General features: G+C 41.9%; 1 protein-coding gene across 6 annotated transcripts in view; it reads right to left on the bottom strand.

The window, feature by feature from the left end:
• ssbp2b (single stranded DNA binding protein 2b) overlaps positions 1-14616 on the bottom strand; it is a 321784-nt gene that overhangs the window by 59409 nt on the left and 247759 nt on the right. For 4 of the 6 annotated variants that reach the window (XM_055633402.1, XM_055633401.1, XM_055633398.1 and 1 more), the window contains 3 exons: positions 13807-13890; positions 9393-9452; positions 925-991 (listed from right to left, as the gene is read on the bottom strand). In XM_055633402.1, the coding sequence (XP_055489377.1) occupies positions 925-991; positions 9393-9452; positions 13807-13890 (211 nt within the window). The remainder of the gene's footprint in view (positions 1-924; positions 992-9392; positions 9453-13806; positions 13891-14616) is intronic. The other 2 variants (XM_055633404.1, XM_055633399.1) reach the window with 1 other exon arrangement.

Below are 14616 nucleotides of genomic sequence, written 5' to 3' on the forward strand. Positions count from 1 at the left end.
TCTTAGAGGCCATTATTAAGGATGTGTTTTCCGAGTACATGATGGTACATCAGGCACATGATAAATTAGGCCAAAGTCAGCATGGTTTTCTGAAGGGGAGATCTTCCCAGACAAATCTGCTGGAATTCTTTGAGGAAGACAGTAGCAGGATAGACAAAGGAGAGTCAGTTGACGTTGTTTACCTGGCTTTTCAGAAGGCCTTTGATAAGGTGCTGCTAGTGGGGCTGCTAAAAAAGATGAGAGCCCATGGTATTAGAGGGAAGGTAATAGCATGGATTGAAGGTTGGCAGAATGGCAAAAAGCGAAGCGTGAGAATAAAGGGGGCTTTTTCTAGTTGGCTGCCAGTGACCAGTGGTGTTTTGCAGGGGTCAGTGTTGGGGCCGCTACTCTTCAGGTTGTATATCAATAATTTGGATGATGGAATTGATGGCTTTGTGGGTAGGTTTGCACATGATAGGAAGATAGGCGGAGTGGGTAGTGTAGAGGAAGCAGGGAGTCTGCAGAAGGACTTGTGCGGTCATGCACTTTGGTAGTAGACGGCTGGGTCAGAGGCGGACTGGGTCTAAAAATATTGGTTGCCAGGAGACAAAGGGGGCCCACTTCATCAGGGTCCCACTTGCCATCGGGCAAGCTGACACCCTGGCCAGTCCGCCACTGATAGGACTATTTTCTAAATGGAGAATCAGGGATCCTGACCTACATAACGATCCTTTCATCCTGTCAAGAGATAAACTACACTTGGAGTGGATCCCACAAAACATCGCCCCAAATAAATTGTAATGCATTTACAATTGTTGTGTCTTCAATTCCCACACATTGTCATAAAAATACAGAAATGCACAAATTGACAACGATTTAAAAAGTTGGAGCTTTTTGTATGATAACATAGAAGAACTACCATGAAATATAGAAAGTAATTTTTACCTTGCTGTCGTGTTGGGTCTATTCCACTCGGCAGCAATGGCTGTGTTCCTGGAACTCCTCCAAGTGACTTTTGGGAAGGAGGTGGAAAAAAAAGAGCTGAAAATGTACATTTTCAAAATCTGAGGTATAATTTCTTCTTGATCAAAAATGTTGATAAAATAAATATTAGATGCTGATATTATACACATGTTACATATTTCAGGTATCTTGTAAGCAAGCAGAAACATATAAAAACAGAATATTTTAGAAACATTAAGAAACATGTTTTTTCCATAATTGCTACCTGACTTGCTATTTCTAGTATCTTCATTTTTTCCCCCAGAAAGCTGCTGCAATTTTTATATTTTCGTATTTACATCCATACATACACTTTTTACACAAATAGATACATTAAGCCACTCTGTTTTATCACCTTTGGTGTAAAACCACATTTGGAAAAAATCAGCTTAGGTAGTACAGGTATAATGCACAAATCAGATTTTCTAGAAACAAAGAATTACCATTATAATAGGTATTGAGACTTGTTTAGCAACCACATTATGATCTTCAAAAACTATGTTTAATCAAGGATTCAGATGAAAGGTCATTGACCTGAAACATTAATTCTGTTTTTTCTCTCCAGATATTGTGTCATGTTCGCGGCACTCGCCTGAAAAACCGGGAACTGGAACGGCGACTGTCAGAGTGGAACACACACACACACACACACGTCACAGTGGAACACACACACACACACACACACACGTCACAGTGGAACACACACACACACACGTCAGAGTGGAACACACACACACAAAGTCAGAGTGGAACACACACACAGTCAGAGTGGAACACACACACACACACACACGTCAGAGTGGAACACACACACACACACACACACACACACACAGTCAGAGTGGAACACACACACACACACACACGTCAGAGTCACAGTCAGAACACACACACACACACAGTCAGAGTGGAACACGCACACACACACGTCAGAGTGGAACACACACACACACACACACGTCATACACACAGATATACACCACATAGACACAGACACACGTCATACACACAGATATACACCACACACACACACACACACGTCATACACACAGATATACACCACACACACTCAGACACACGTCATACACACAGATAAACACCAAACACACACACACACACGTCAAGTGGAACACACACACACACACACAGTCAGAGTGGAACACGCACACACGTCAGAGTGGAACACACACACACACGTCAGAGTGGAACGCACACACACATCAGAGTGGAACACGCACACACACGTCAGAGTGGAACACGCACACACACACACACACGTCATACACACAGATATACACCACATAGACACAGACACACGTCATACACACAGATATACACCACACACACACACACACACGTCAGAGTGGACACACACACACACACGTCAAGTGGAACACACACACACACACGTCAGAGTGGAACACACACACACACACACACACGTCAGTGGAACACACACACGTCAGAGTGGAACACACACACACGTCAGAGTGGAACACACACACACACACGTCAGGGTGGAACACACACACACGTCAAGTGGAACACGCACACACATACGTCAGAGTGTGAACACACACACACGTCAGAGACGGGAACACAGTGCACACACACACGTCAGAGTGGAACACGGGGGGGGGGGGGGGGGAGTGGAACACGCACACACACACACACACACACGTCAGAGTGGAACACGCACACACACACACGTCAGAGTGGAACAGACACACACACACACACAAGGTCAGAGTGGAACACACACACACACACACACACGTCAGAGTGGAACACACACACACACACACACGTCAGAGTGGAACACACACACACGTCAAGTGGGAACACGCGACACACACACGTCAGAGTGGAACACGCACACACGTCAGAGTGGAACACACACACACACACGTCAGAGTGGAACACACACACACACGTCAGAGTGGAACGCACACACACACTCAGAGTGGAACACGCACACACGTCAGAGTGGAACACACACACACACGTCAGAGTGGAACGCACACACACATCAGAGGTGGTGGACACACACGACACGTCAGAGTGGAACACGACACACACACACGTCAGGAGTGGAACAGCACACAAACGTCAGAGTGGAACACGCACACACACACACACACCACAAAGGCCAGGGAGCGCTGTCTGAAATTCACACGGTGCAAAACCAAGATGATACAGACACACACCGCGTTGAACAGGAGGTTAAGACGGCTAGCACAGTGTACGGTAAATCCTTTAAAGAGGGGGGGGGGGGGGAGCCGCATGCGTGGCGGGGGAGACCCTGGAGACACTTTTAAGAAGCCAGACAACTTTTAATAAACCAGAGATACACAGCTGTGAAGGTTGGTGGGCATTTTTTGGTCGCAGAAAAATTTTGTGCATGTTGAAAAAATTGTGGCGGCCATACTGAGGCTAGTTCCCAGTTCCCCAGAATGCGGGAATTCCTCGCGACCATGAAGGAGACTCACTAGAGACCACCAGCGAATATGTGGCGACCATGTGGCGATCATGAGGCCAGCGCAGACTTTTCTTCACTCGCCTAAGTGGGACAGGCCCTTTAAGCTGAGGGGGGGGGGGGAGGAAGACAATGGGGACGCGGCCTGGGGGGACCGCTGTGAGGGACGGTGGGAGAACAAAGGGAGACCCGGTATGGGGGAGGGGGGGGGGGCACTAGTTTAGAATCCTCTAACCAGGGGATAAGTCTGTGTTCGTTTGTTTGTTTTGTTCATTTGTTCCGGTGAAGGCGCTGGGCACACGGCAGCGTTTTCATTTTGTTTTCACTTTTAATTTCAAGTGTTCGTGTACCTTGTGTGTTGTGACTGTTGGCAGACCGATTCCCCACCGGGGATGAATAAAGTTTTATCGTATCATATAAAGTTTAATTTCCACATTTGCGGAGTCATGGGCACTGATTGCATCTACAATTGCTACGTGCACTAGATTCATGTGCTACTCAATGCACCATACAGCCATTCTAAACGGCCAACAACCTTTATCAATTAAGAGATGGCCTAATATTTATTTATTCTATCTGATTTTGACACTTTTAAAATTACCTTACACTCACAACCTTTACACAAACACCAGCTGTTCAACCATAACAATCACATCATAAAACACATTTTACTATATTCACTGACATGTTTGCTTCCCCAAGTAATGTGTAATAGAGTCATAGAGTTATACCGGGCGTAAACAGACCCTGTGGTCCAACGCCCATGCCAACAAAGTTGCCTAACCAGGTTAGCTGGGCAAATTAGCTTGTGTGAGCAGAGACAAAAAACTTTTGAACAGTGACTGAGTACATGAGAAGGCAGCATAGAGTTTGTCTCCTGCCTTGTCAATCTTTAAAATGTGAAAATATGAAAATAATTATGTCTTTTAATATTCTAAAGCAAAATACAGGGATCGTGTAAAGTACTCAAAATATCCAGCAGGTCACACAATATCTGGTGCAGAACACTATGACGGTGAAATTGAAAAACAAAAGTATTCGACCGCATTCACATTTACAGCTCACACACGGACACTATGAGCAAATTAGAGGATAACTTAGAGAAGGGATTTGCAGGCAAGACATTAGGAAGGGGTGGCCTGTAGGCAGGTTAGGGCCAGGGTAGTGTAGGTGTCAGCTCTTCAGAAGGGAGCATACAATTTACGATGCAGAGAAGAAAGAAGAAGGTTTACAGTTATTTACAATGAACAGCCTGAAAGAATGCCACAATGTCAAGGAACGTGGTGGAAAACGGCACCAACTTTGCTCCTAGGTGACTTCATTGTCACATTTTTGGGCCTCGCCACAATGCAGCATTTAAAAGTCGATAGTCACAATAGAAGTGGCCACTCAGCAAAAGTGTGCTGCATTGGAAAGTCAGATTTGTGTCTCAGAAGCTCAGCTTGTCCTACATGACCTCAGACTACTGTCATCATTTAGTTCTTCAGAACATCTTGAAGGATGTTGCAACAGTCCTCCAGTCGATTAGCCGGATTGCTGAAACACCGATCTATGGGAGAGGCCGTGGACACTGGTGCACAATACCAGGTGATTACACAGATTGCTGAAACACCGATCTATGGGAGAGGCCAGTGGACACTGGTGCACAATACCAGGTGATTACCCGGATTGCTGAAACACCGATCCATGGGAGAGGTGGCAGTGGACACTGCTGCACAATACCAGGTGATTACACAGATTGCTGAAACATCGATCTATGGGAGAGGCAGTGGACACTGGTGCACAATACTGCTGTCCTCACAGGACAACACCATTCTTCTGCCATCACTGGGACATAGCCTGTATCCTACTGCTGCCTGTCAACAAACAAGCCTAAAGTGCTGGTATCCTTGATGCAGTTCATATCTAGTCCTTTTAAGCTCACAGTTTGACAAGATCATCCACCAATGCCGGTGTGGGCAGGTTGGCCTGTTTCTACACTGTATGGCTCTATAATGCCATCTGCAATCTTGCTCGCCAAGCATTAGCATTCTTTTACTAGCCATTCTGCACCTGACAGTGGGCATTCACTGAAGCCACATTGCGTAGTTATTTGCCTCTACAGTAAGGTGTGCTTGGCTTTTATTCTCACATTGTGGCCAAGCAGGCAGTATATTGGACAGGAATGGAGCAAAATAAAGGTATAGGACTGTGGGAATTGGGGTCACCATTAAACCGGTTGTTGCTGGCCACAACGCTTTGCTCTTCTCTTCCTTTTCTTCTCCCCCCTTGCTCCAAAACTGCTCATCATGTATGTAGCTGGTGTTATGCTGCATAAACCACAACTGTGAACTTTTGAGACCCAATCAGTTGAATACTCCAGGGCTGCTTCAAAATGCTGCAAGCAGTGAAAGCACAGACTGCTCCTGCATTTCATGTTGCAGCATGATTTTCTTTGTATGCTTAATGTTTGCAGGTGCAGGGGTTACATACCAGCAACACAGGCTATATTGTCAGCAGCCTCCAGCCAGCATTATCATGGTAACTTGTGCAGACAGTGCAGTGGATTGTGGCAGAAAGATGGCCTCACGCAGTCCTCCACCTGCTCTGTAGTTACAGAAATGCCTCCAGCATTGTATGGATTTCAATGAGAACACTGACTGAACTACAGATGTCTTGCAGACTGTTTGTTACTGAAATGAAGGCAAAAGAACTGCTCTCTTCTCGCCTTGGGTAGACCTTTGTTATAGAAGCTTCTCTTCCCTATTCTAGCTACTTAAGCTTAGAACACAGAACAGGACAGCATGGAAACAGGCCCCTCGGTCCGAAGTTTTGGATCGCACATGATGTTGAATTAAACTAATCCTTTCTACCTACATGTGATCCAAATCGCACCATTCTCTGCATATTCATCTGCCTATCTAAAAGCCTCTTAAATGCCCCAATCGTATCTGCTTCCAGAACCACTTCTGGCAGCATGTTCCAGGCATCTACTAATCTATGTGTCAAATATTTGCCCCACACACATCCTTTAAACTTTTTCCCCTTTTACCTTAAAGCGGTCTTCTAATATTTGACTTTTCCATCTTGGAAAAAAGGCTCTGAACATCTACCCTATCTATCTATGCCTCTCGTCATTCTGTAAACTTCTATCACTTCTCTCTGCCTCCCAATCTCCAGAAAAAAACTATCCAAGTTTGTCCAACCTGTCCTTATAGCTAATACCCTCTAATTTTGGCAGCAACCTAGTACACCTCTTCTGCGCCTCTCCAAATCCTTTATATCCTTCCTGGAAAGGTATGACCAGAACTGCATGCAATAATCCAAATGCAGCTTCAACAAATGTTTTATGAAGCAACAACATGATTTCCTGATTCCTCCACACAATATCATGACCAATGAAAGCAAGCATACCATATGACTTCTTTAGCTGTCTATCTACTTGTGTTGGTGCTTTAAGGGAGCTAGGGACTTGGACTCCGCCATCCCTCTGTACATCATTCCTGTTAAGGATCCTGCCATTAACTATAAAACTTTCTTGTGGTTCAAATAAAGTTCTAATCATCCTGGAAGCTAATGTTTTGCACTGAACCTTGAACTCACGTAAAGCTCCTTCAACAACTGCCAAACAAGTCACAGGAATATTTTACCAACTTTATCGACCTATGGAAAGAGACAAACACTCATTCAACTATCGCATTGCCAGTAGAAATAAAATAACAATTAACCTAAAAGGGACTAAATGTGTACAAAGGAACTGCAGATGCTGGTTTAAACCGAAGATAGACACAAAATGCTGGAACAACTCAGTGGGACAGGCAGCATCTCTGGAGAGAAGGAATGAGTGATGTTCCAGGTTGAGAGCCTTCTTCAGCATTTTGTGTCTATCTTCGATTATTGGATAGTGGACTATAGTTTGACAATATCTTTACCCTATTATTTTTATATAGCTGCTGCTCCGCCTCCAATAGACTAATTGATGACATGTAGTACATACTCAGCAGTACAAAATCGCCTGCAACCTTTCCTCCAAACTACTGAATCTAAGGACAAGCCTACTGCTGCAGATTGTATTCCCATGCAAACTTCTCTTGAAAGAGAGGAGCGTGTTCATGAGAATCGCCCAATATATATTAATGCACATTCAAATAGTTGGAAGGTGCATGTAAATATTAAAACGGAGGTTTTGAGTTCATTAGTCAGCAGATGGATTATTTCCATTTTAACTTTATTCTACTTTCCAGAGATGCTGCCTCCTGCTGATTGTTTCCAGCATTTTCTATTTTTATTGCACTCCAGCCTTTGGTTGTGGTGGCTTCATAATTCAGCTAGACTGTAGGACCTCCTTATTTGTCTGTCACTAGCACCAGAACATCCAGATCAGCATCAGCACACACTCCTGCACCCCGTGGTGCCATTGTCATTGATCTCAATCTAAAACATCATCCATTCCTTCTCTGCAGAGATGCTGCCTGTCCCGCTGAGTTACTCTGGCATTTTGTGTCTGTATTCTGCCATTGGTTGGATTCAGTGGCCACCTTGCCTTTAAGAGGTGTAGGAATGCCTTTATTTAGGTACAGATTTATTTCAGCTGAGATGTAGGATTCCTGACATTCTTAATGTTCTTATCCACCTATATGGAAAATGCACTTTACATATCCTAAGCCACACAAAATTCCCGCTTAATGGCTTCACAACAATGCAAGTGCATATTTTCGTACAAATTAAGTATTGTGTTTGGTCAAAATAAAACAAAATAACCAAGACAATAACCAAAATATGTTCTCAGAAATAATTTACAGTCCATTTATTCAAGCCATTTTAGATTTTTTATAAACTTTCTATTCTCAAGGAAAGAAATAATATTTCAAATATAGTTTGTTATTGTATGTTCCTAAGATTATATGGTAAGTATAAGGAATATTAAACTTGTTAATACTTATTGTGAATTAGGAATTACAGTGAATAAATACTCTATGTTTTTATGTTTTGATTACAATTATGGAACATTAAAATAGTATCATTCTTATACTTACTTCTGCAGATCAACATATCACAAAACAGTTGAATAAATTTTACCCAAACGTCTCTCCCAGATGCGATAAATGTTTGTTTCAAAACGCTAATATAACACATTCATTTGTAGGATGTACAAAGTTGAATACATTTTGGAGCGATATATTTGATATATTTACAAAGCTTTTCAAGTCAAGAATAGAACCTAATACGGAATGGATTATATTTGGAATAATAGTAGAAGATATCAATTTAAATAAAGACCAAAACGTTTTTTTTAATTATGGGTTAATAATTGGAAAGAAATTGATACTTAAATTTTGGAAAAATACAGCTATACCAATTGTTAAAATGTGGATTAGGAATATGATGGACATAGCACGCCTTGAAGAAATGAGACTCCGACTAATAGATAAATATGACCAATTCTTAAGGAGTTGGTCTCCTTTCATCGACTTTTTGGAATCATGTGATGCAGCGGTACCGTAAAGATTACTGATTTCAGTTCATGACGCGGATAGATCTACATCTCCGAATACAGATTTGAAAATTTCTCTTTTAAGGGGCCTTCTCTCCTATTTCTACTTTCCACTTTTTATTTTTTTTATATACACACTTCACGTTTTTCTATTCTCTACCATCTATTTTTCCTCTTTTTCCCCTTTCTATTGTTTTCTTTTTCTTGTCTTGCTTACTTCCTTTTCAAAACATAAAACTAGAGGTTGTACATAGAATGGATTATGGTATGACATAGTTGGCACCTAAAATTAGATTCCACTGTACTGTTTTGTACTGTATTAACTTCTAATAAAATAAACAATACAAAAACAAAAAAACATATCACAAAACAAGGCTGGAAACATTAATACAACTTTGCATGAAATACAATGCAAATGTGACAGATGTTTATTATAATTAAGTGATTTAAATAATATTTTACCTGGTTAGGTATTCTGAGAGGTGGCCTGGGGCCTCCTGGATAACGAGGTGACATGAAAGGCTGCAAAGAAAAATAAATGGAGAAAAATACTTTTCAATTAAAATAATTCAACTTTATGCACCATCCTTATTTTTTTTAATTACAATTTCACCATATGTCCCTTTTTCAGACGGTCTTCCCACCAGGAGTCTCATCAGTTTCACGTTTAACATGTCACTTTTTGCATATATTCTTTTTGAGTGGTTGCGAGTCCATTCCATAACAGGAATTATCATCACAAACGAACATACGTCACACATTGAGTCAGCGAATCTAAAGATCGGCCATTACAATATCACAATCCTGTGATCACAATGGTATTAAGCAATCCTTTTAATTGTTAAATGAGTAAGTCCAACACAGTAATTCATAGCGTCTAAATTATCATGTCCATCAGCATGAAATTTAACCAGTGTATAAATCCATACAAATTATACTTTAACAAACACACAAAAGTTATCTGCATGTTTAAATTGTACAACAAAAAAATAAGTCAAAACAAAATGCAAGACCCAGTCTGAAGGAGGGTCTCGACCCGAAAAGTCACCCATTCCTTCTCTCCAGAGATGCTGCCTGTCCCGCTAAGTTACTCCAGCATTTTGTGTCTCCCTGCAAGGTTATTGAGTTGGTCTGCATATGACCAACAGTAGCCAAAAACAAATTCAGTGCCATGTAAATATTCCAGACTACCTGGTGAGTTATATTATTTTCTGGAAGGCATGGAATCATTTACTACAATCATTGCGGCAATTGTCCAGAACAATATCAACATTCCATTTTCTTGGCTCAGGTACACATTTCTGCCTTGTTAAAATACTTGTATATCCCATTTCCTGTAAAAATTAAATCTATTGTAATATCATTGCATTCAGGAGAATGAGAGTGCTAGTTCATACTTAAAATCAAATTCCGGATATAGAAATGAATGTTAAACAGAGGCATTAGAAGTAAACTTCCAATTTTAAATATTTAGAATGTGCCAGTTCTTGATATTTATTAACTTGTTTTATTAACCCGGATCACAGAGAACCACATTTTTAAAATATAAATTTCCAAAGTTAATTTCTTATTAGTAATGCAATAAGTGTCATCTACTATGAATGAAATAATCTCCACAGAACCAGTTGGTCATTAAACAAACCAACTTCCACAACTTACTTCACAATATGAATGTGACTAATTGACAACTGGTCATCATGCAGAAAACACACGTATTTGTTGTTCACAATTTTAACGTTTTTGATATTTGAAAAATATTGCCACCTGAACAGATAAGCATTTTGCTGGCCTTGACCAAATACCCATGGAGATTGACCTCAGATTCCAAAAAAACAAATACCAGATAACCAAAACAGAACAGTGTATTTTAATGTTTAAGAAGGAACTGCAGATGCTGGAAAATCGAAGGTAGACAAAAATAGGCGACGTTCTGGGTCGAGACCAAGAAGGGTCTCGACCCGGAACGTCGCCTATTCCTTCGCTCCATAGATGCTGCCTCACCCGCTGATTTTCTCCAGCATTTTTGTCTACCAGTGTGTTTTAATATTACTTTTAGAATTGTCTGCAATTGAACTCATTTGGACACAAAACATAAAAGAAAAAAATACAAATTTCCCATTGAACATTTATTCAACTTTCAAACTGCAGTTGGAAAGTTATATCAGAGGACAATATTCTAGAAGTGCATCAAACTGTACTGATATTCATAAACAAAATAGACAACCTATATTTTAAAACTACATTAAAAAAATAATCTTTCTAAAGCTTAAATGGGTACATTTCAACATTTCATACCCTCAAACTATCTATTTGCATTTGGCCTGAGGATCTGAGACTGTCCATGGTTAGTTGCAGCTCAAGAGTCAAGAGAGTCAAGAGTCAAGAGTCAATTTAATTGTCATTTGGACCCCTGGAGGTCCAAACGAAATGCCGTTTCTGCAGCCATACATTACACACAAATAGACCCCAGACACAACATAATTACATTTAACATAAACATCCATCACATAGCTGTGATGGAAGGCCAAATAAACTTATCTCTCCACTGCACTCTCCCCCCCCCCCGATGTCAGAGTCAAAGTCATAGCCCCCGGCTGGCGATGGCGATTGTCCCGCGGCCATTAAAGCCACGCCGGGTGATGCGAGGTCGCACACCGGGTCTTGGTGTTGGAGCCCCCGGCGTGCGCTCGCAGAGTCCGCGGCCATTCCAGCTGCGCGGGGCAGTGATGTCAGGCCCCGCTCCAGGAGTTCTTCGACCCCGCAACTCGGGCGGGAGAATTCGCTGTTGCAGGAGCCCCGAAAAGCGGTCTCTCTCCAGGGATCCGCGGGCTCCCGGTGCCGTCGTCCGCAGACCCGCAGTTGCAGCCTCCGACTCTCCGGTCGGGCCGCAGCAGCAGCAGCAGCGGCAGCAGCGCTCCTCCACCGCTCCACCCGCTCCGGACTCGGCCAGCTCCGCGACGGCAACGGTGAGTCGGCACCTGAGTCCCCGGTCTCTTCCTGTTGGAGGCCGCTCCTCGTTGCGGCCTCAACGACACCTGAGACCCGACGAGAAAAGGTCGGGTCTCCAGTGCAGGGAGAGATTCAAAAAAGTTTCCCCCCCCTCCCACCCCCCCCCCCCCCCCCCCCCACACACACACCCCAACATAAAATAACAAAAAACTACATAAAAACACAGACAAAAAATAATAAGAACGCCGACAGGCTGCAGAGGCCGCTGCTGGCCAGAGCCGCGCCGTCTACTATCAACTAGTCTATTGAATTAAGTTTAAACCGATAGTTAGCGAATGCTTCCCACAATATTATTAATGTTCTGGGTATAGTTAGTCATAGATAGATTAATACAGGCCCTTCGGCCCAACTCGCCCACACCGGCCAACATTGTCCCGGCTACCCAAGTCCCAACTTGCCTGCGCCTGGTCCATAACCCTCCAAACCTGTCCTATCCATGTGCCTGTCCAACTGTTTCTTAAACAATGGGATAGTCCCAACCTCAACTACCTCCTCTGGCAGCTTCCTCCATACAATCACCACCCTCTGTGTGAAGAAATTACCTCTCGGATTCCTAATAAATCTTTTCCCCTTCACCTTGAACCTATGTCCTCTGGTCCTCGATTTCCCTACCCTGGGTAAAAGACTGGGTGCATCTACCCGATCTATTCCTCTCATGATTTTGTATACCTCCCCTCATCGTCCTGTGCTCCATAGAATAGAGACCCAGCCTATTCAACCTCTCCCTTTAGCTCACACCCTCTAGTCCTGGCAACATCCTCGTAAATCTTTTCTGAACCCTTTCAAGCTTGACAATATCTTTCCGATAACATGGTGCCCAGAACTGAACACAATATTCTAAATGCGGTCTCACCAACGTCTTATACAACTGCAACATGACCTCCCAACCTCTATACTCAATACTCTGACTGATGAAGGCCAAAGTGCCAATAGCCTTTTTGACCACCTTATCTACCTGCGACTCGGACTTCATGGAACCATGCACCTGTACTCCGAGATCCCTTTGCTCTACAACACTACCCAGAGGCCTGCCATTTACTGTGTAGGTCCTGCCCTTGTTCAACGTCCCAAAATGCAACACCTCACACTTCTCTGTATTAAATTCCATTAACGTGGCCACCTGGCCAATCGATCCAGATCCTGCTGCAATCGTTCACAACCATCAGGAGGAAAGTAATGAAGGCAGCAAAATGTTACAGTTGCCAGTGTTTTTTAGCAAAAAGCCGGTTTACTATTAACATTTTGGGGCTCTTCGCCTGCAATTTAAACTTAAAGATGGCAGAAGTTTCATCTTCATGACCTACAGAAAGGCAAGATGGGAGATGTAATGGAGCTTCTCATCAATTGTGATATCAATACCCTTGTGCCTACAATCACATCCGGAGTCATTTGCTGTGGCATACCATGATGTTGCATGTGTTTACCTTTTTTGTTCTAACTATAAAGTATAATTCACTGATATTACAATTTTTGACAGGTTATTTTGATATTCAGACCATTACTTGATGTTTGAGGTTAATTTTGAGAATAGTTATACTTTAAACAACAGCTCCACATGATTAAATTTGCTAACAGGCGGTAATCTGGGTACAAGTAAAAGACTGAACTAATCTGGAAAACATACAATGTTATGCACAAAATGCAAAGATTCGGGCCAGTGGAAAAGTATTTTTCACAAAGCAATGATAACCATGCAAAATAATACTAACATCAATTTTGCAAGCAAACCAAAATGCAAAAGAACCAAATCACAACTAAACTGGAACTGATGGATAAAATGTCATTAGAGCAAGTATTAATATATTTCGTAGGAGCTGGTGCTTACACAGCCTTGGTTTGTTGTGAATAACTACTTGTGCCTTCCTACCTGGCTGTGAGGTCCCATCATGGGATTGCTGGGATTATGTGGTGGAGGCTGTGCATGTGGAGAGGGCTGTGAACCTGGTGGTCCCTAGAGACAATTGCAAACATAAATTAGCCAGCAGCACAACTATTAACAAAGTTACTGCCTACTTATGCCAAGGTTCTCAACCTGACCGTTAGTCATACCCTGTTAATATGTTTTAATTCGGGACAGTTAAGTGACATTAAAATAAACAATCTATTATTCTGAAATTAAGTGTACCCACTGTTCTAAAACTGGCAGAAATATTTCATTGAGCTCAGCTCATACATCATAATCCTAAAAACTTCAGATTAAACATGCAAGTGTTGTGGAAATAATATGTTTGCCTATCAATTGGATATGATGAATATCAATCTTTTTAACATTATTTTTTAATTATATTTTTAACATTATTATAACAAAGCAGAATTTGTTTCCAGATGTTTGTTATTTTAGAAAACATAATAGCCCATTAATAACATTAAAATAAGCTTCAATGTGAAAAAATATTATTTGGGAAAGAAAATAATGGTCAAAATGGTATTAAGAATAGTTTACAAGTGACATTATAAAATGTTCATGCGTCAGCCACAACATTCATGCCTAAATGGTCCGAATGATGTAGTTCTCAATTTATTTCATGTTTTTTGCCAATTTCCACCAAAAATACCTTTTCCAATTGTTACTTGAAGAATTCAATGTTATTGGAAGAACTAATCCGCTTTGAAGCACGCCACCCATTAATATTCTGCATCAGTTTGATGGAAGTGACAAATCTTTTAAAGCCCCCTA

This window comes from Leucoraja erinacea, chromosome 3 (assembly GCF_028641065.1).
Source record: "Leucoraja erinacea ecotype New England chromosome 3, Leri_hhj_1, whole genome shotgun sequence".
NCBI classification, from domain to species: domain Eukaryota; kingdom Metazoa; phylum Chordata; class Chondrichthyes; order Rajiformes; family Rajidae; genus Leucoraja; species Leucoraja erinaceus.